The sequence below is a fragment of the Gadus chalcogrammus genome, chromosome 23 (assembly GCF_026213295.1).
Source record: "Gadus chalcogrammus isolate NIFS_2021 chromosome 23, NIFS_Gcha_1.0, whole genome shotgun sequence".
Lineage (NCBI taxonomy): Eukaryota > Metazoa > Chordata > Actinopteri > Gadiformes > Gadidae > Gadus > Gadus chalcogrammus.
Window position 1 is genome coordinate 18,113,183 of NC_079434.1, and position 2,500 is coordinate 18,115,682.

General features: G+C 47.4%; 1 protein-coding gene across 1 annotated transcript in view; it reads right to left on the reverse strand.

Annotated features, from left to right (window-relative positions):
* The window catches only part of LOC130377014 (receptor-type tyrosine-protein phosphatase mu-like), a 29,398-nt gene that overhangs the window by 9,584 nt on the left and 17,314 nt on the right, over positions 1–2,500 (reverse strand). The window contains exon 7 of the mRNA XM_056583956.1: positions 527–800. Coding sequence (XP_056439931.1) covers positions 527–800 — 274 coding nt within the window. The remainder of the gene's footprint in view (positions 1–526; positions 801–2,500) is intronic.

The window sequence follows — 2,500 nt, forward strand, 5'->3', positions numbered from 1 at the left end:
GAGAGAGAGAGAGAGAGAGAGAGAGAGAGAGAGAGAGAGAGGGAGGAGATGAGAGAGAGAGAGAGAGAGAGAGAGAGAGAGAGAGAGAGAGAGAGAGAGAGGAAGAAAAGGGAAGATTTGGAAAGTAGAATGTTCTAAACATTAGCCATCATCATCATCATCATCATCATCATCATCATCATCGTCATCTTCATCATTATCATCATTAACTTTTTACCGTCTGCCAATAATCCTGGTGTAGGACAGCGAGGCATAAAGGCTAGTATTTCATCTCACATGGCCGGTATTTTATAGCCTTCATAGTATTTTGTAGCATTTGGTAGTACTATAGTTCTGGCCCAGGTAGCACATGGAAGAAGGTGGTTGTACTATAGTTCTGGCCCAGGAAGTATACGGTAGTAGGTGGTAGTATCATAGTGCTTACCCTGGTAGTAACATGTTAGTATCATAGTTCTTACCCTGGTAGTAACATGTTAGTATCATAGTTCTTACCCTGGTAGTAACATGTTAGCATCATAGTTCTTACCCTGGTAGTAACATGTTAGCATCATAGTTCTTACCCTGGTAGTAGGTGGTAGTATCATAGTTCTTACCCTGGTAGTAGGTGGTAGTATCATAGTTCTTACCCTGGTAGTAGGTAGTAGTGTCATAGTTCTTACCCTGGTAATAGGTAGTAGTGTCATAGTTCTTACCCTGGTAGTAGGTGGTAGTATCATAGTTCTTACCCTGGTAGTAGGTGTTGGGCAGCGAGGTTGTGATGGAGTTGGATTTCAGCGTAAAGGAGGATGGAGAGGAGAGGGCTGCAGACGAAGAACACAGAGAACGCACAGAACACACACAGACACACACACACACACACACACAGAACACACAGAACACACAGAACAACACACTTTAGTCTTTCAGTTCTATTGTCTCATGGTTCAAGTTCTAAAGCCTAATAGTTCGATATAATTTAGGTTCTAGTTCTATAGTTGGTTATATAGTCTCATTGTTGTACAGTCTCATAGTTCTATAGCCTCCCAGTTCCATCTCATAATGGGGGAAACTCCCCTACCCAAACAGGCAATGGGAATCAAGCCCCCCATGGAGACCTAAACAGCAGCAGCCTGATGTGAAGTATATTGTTCCTATAGACCTTAATCACAGCACAGTGTGGAGAACAAAGACTACCGTTGTACATCTGATCTGGTGACTGGTTAGTCAGGAGCTGGATGCTCCTGGCAGCGAGTCTCCCACAAAAAAAAGTGAATAGTTGCATTTGTCAGAATGCCTCTCGCACTTCGGCTGATCTGTGGGTTTTCCGTGCTTATTTTGCGCACGCTGCGCTGTTGGTAACAAATGTCACAAGCTTCCGAGCCATCAGCATGTTTGGGCAGATCATTTGGCTCGGCGCCAGGCGAACAGTGATACTCAACATTGTTAAGGGAGCAGCAATCAGTCGAGCGTGCGGTTTTTGTCCCGAGAAAATAATGATAGTGGCCCCCTGACCCAACGCCAAATTCTGTCCAGCAGCTCCATCGTAGAAGAGATTTGTTAGAGCAGGGACGGATGTTCCTGAAGTGCATAAGCTGTTTCTAAAGTGTATTAGCGGTGACACAAAGGGTTATTAGTGGTGTTTCTAGATGTTATTAGCGACGGGTCTAGATATTATTAGTGGTGTTTCTAGATGTTATTAGCGACGGGTCTAGATATTTTTAGCGGTGTTTGTAGATGTTATTAGCGGTGTGTCCAGATGTTATTAGCGGTGGGTCTAGATGTCATTAGCGGTGTGTCTAGATGTTACTGGTTGTGTTCCTAAAGGATATTAGCGTTGGTCTAGATGTTAATAGCAGTTTGTCTACATGTTATTAGCCGTGTAACTAGATGCTATAAGCTGTGTTTCTTAAGGATATTAGCGTTGGTATAAATGTTACAGGCCCTAGAGGTGTGTCTAGATGTCATTAGCGGTGCATGTAGATGCTATAAGCTGTGCTTCTAAAGAGGCTACCATTGGTATGAATGTCGTAGCGGTGTGTCTCGATGTTATTAGCGGCGTTCCTAAAGGACATGAGCGGCGCGTCTAAAGCGATCTCCTGACACATTGAGAGAAGGGAGATGCCAGCGTGTGTCAGCTTCAGACTCAGCCTGGAGTCCAAGAATCATCACCTCGAGGTGGTCTGCTGCACTCTCCCCCTTACTCCCACCCTCTTCCACTTACAACCCCCCCCCCCCCCCCCCCCCCCCCCCCTCACCCTCTCCACCTTCCAACACCTCGGGGAGGACTGCTGACCTCTCCCCCTTCCTCCCCCTTTTCCAGCCCCTCTCCCCCCTCTCCCCCCTCTCCCTTACGCCCTCTATCGCCTCCCCCTCTCCATCCTACCTCCCCCCGCTCCTACACCTGCTCAACCTCTACCCTACCTCCACCCCTCCCCCTCCTCCACCCTACCTCCACCCCTCCCCCTCCTCCACCCTACCTCCACCCCTCCTCCTCCTCCACCCTACCTCCACCCCTCCTCCT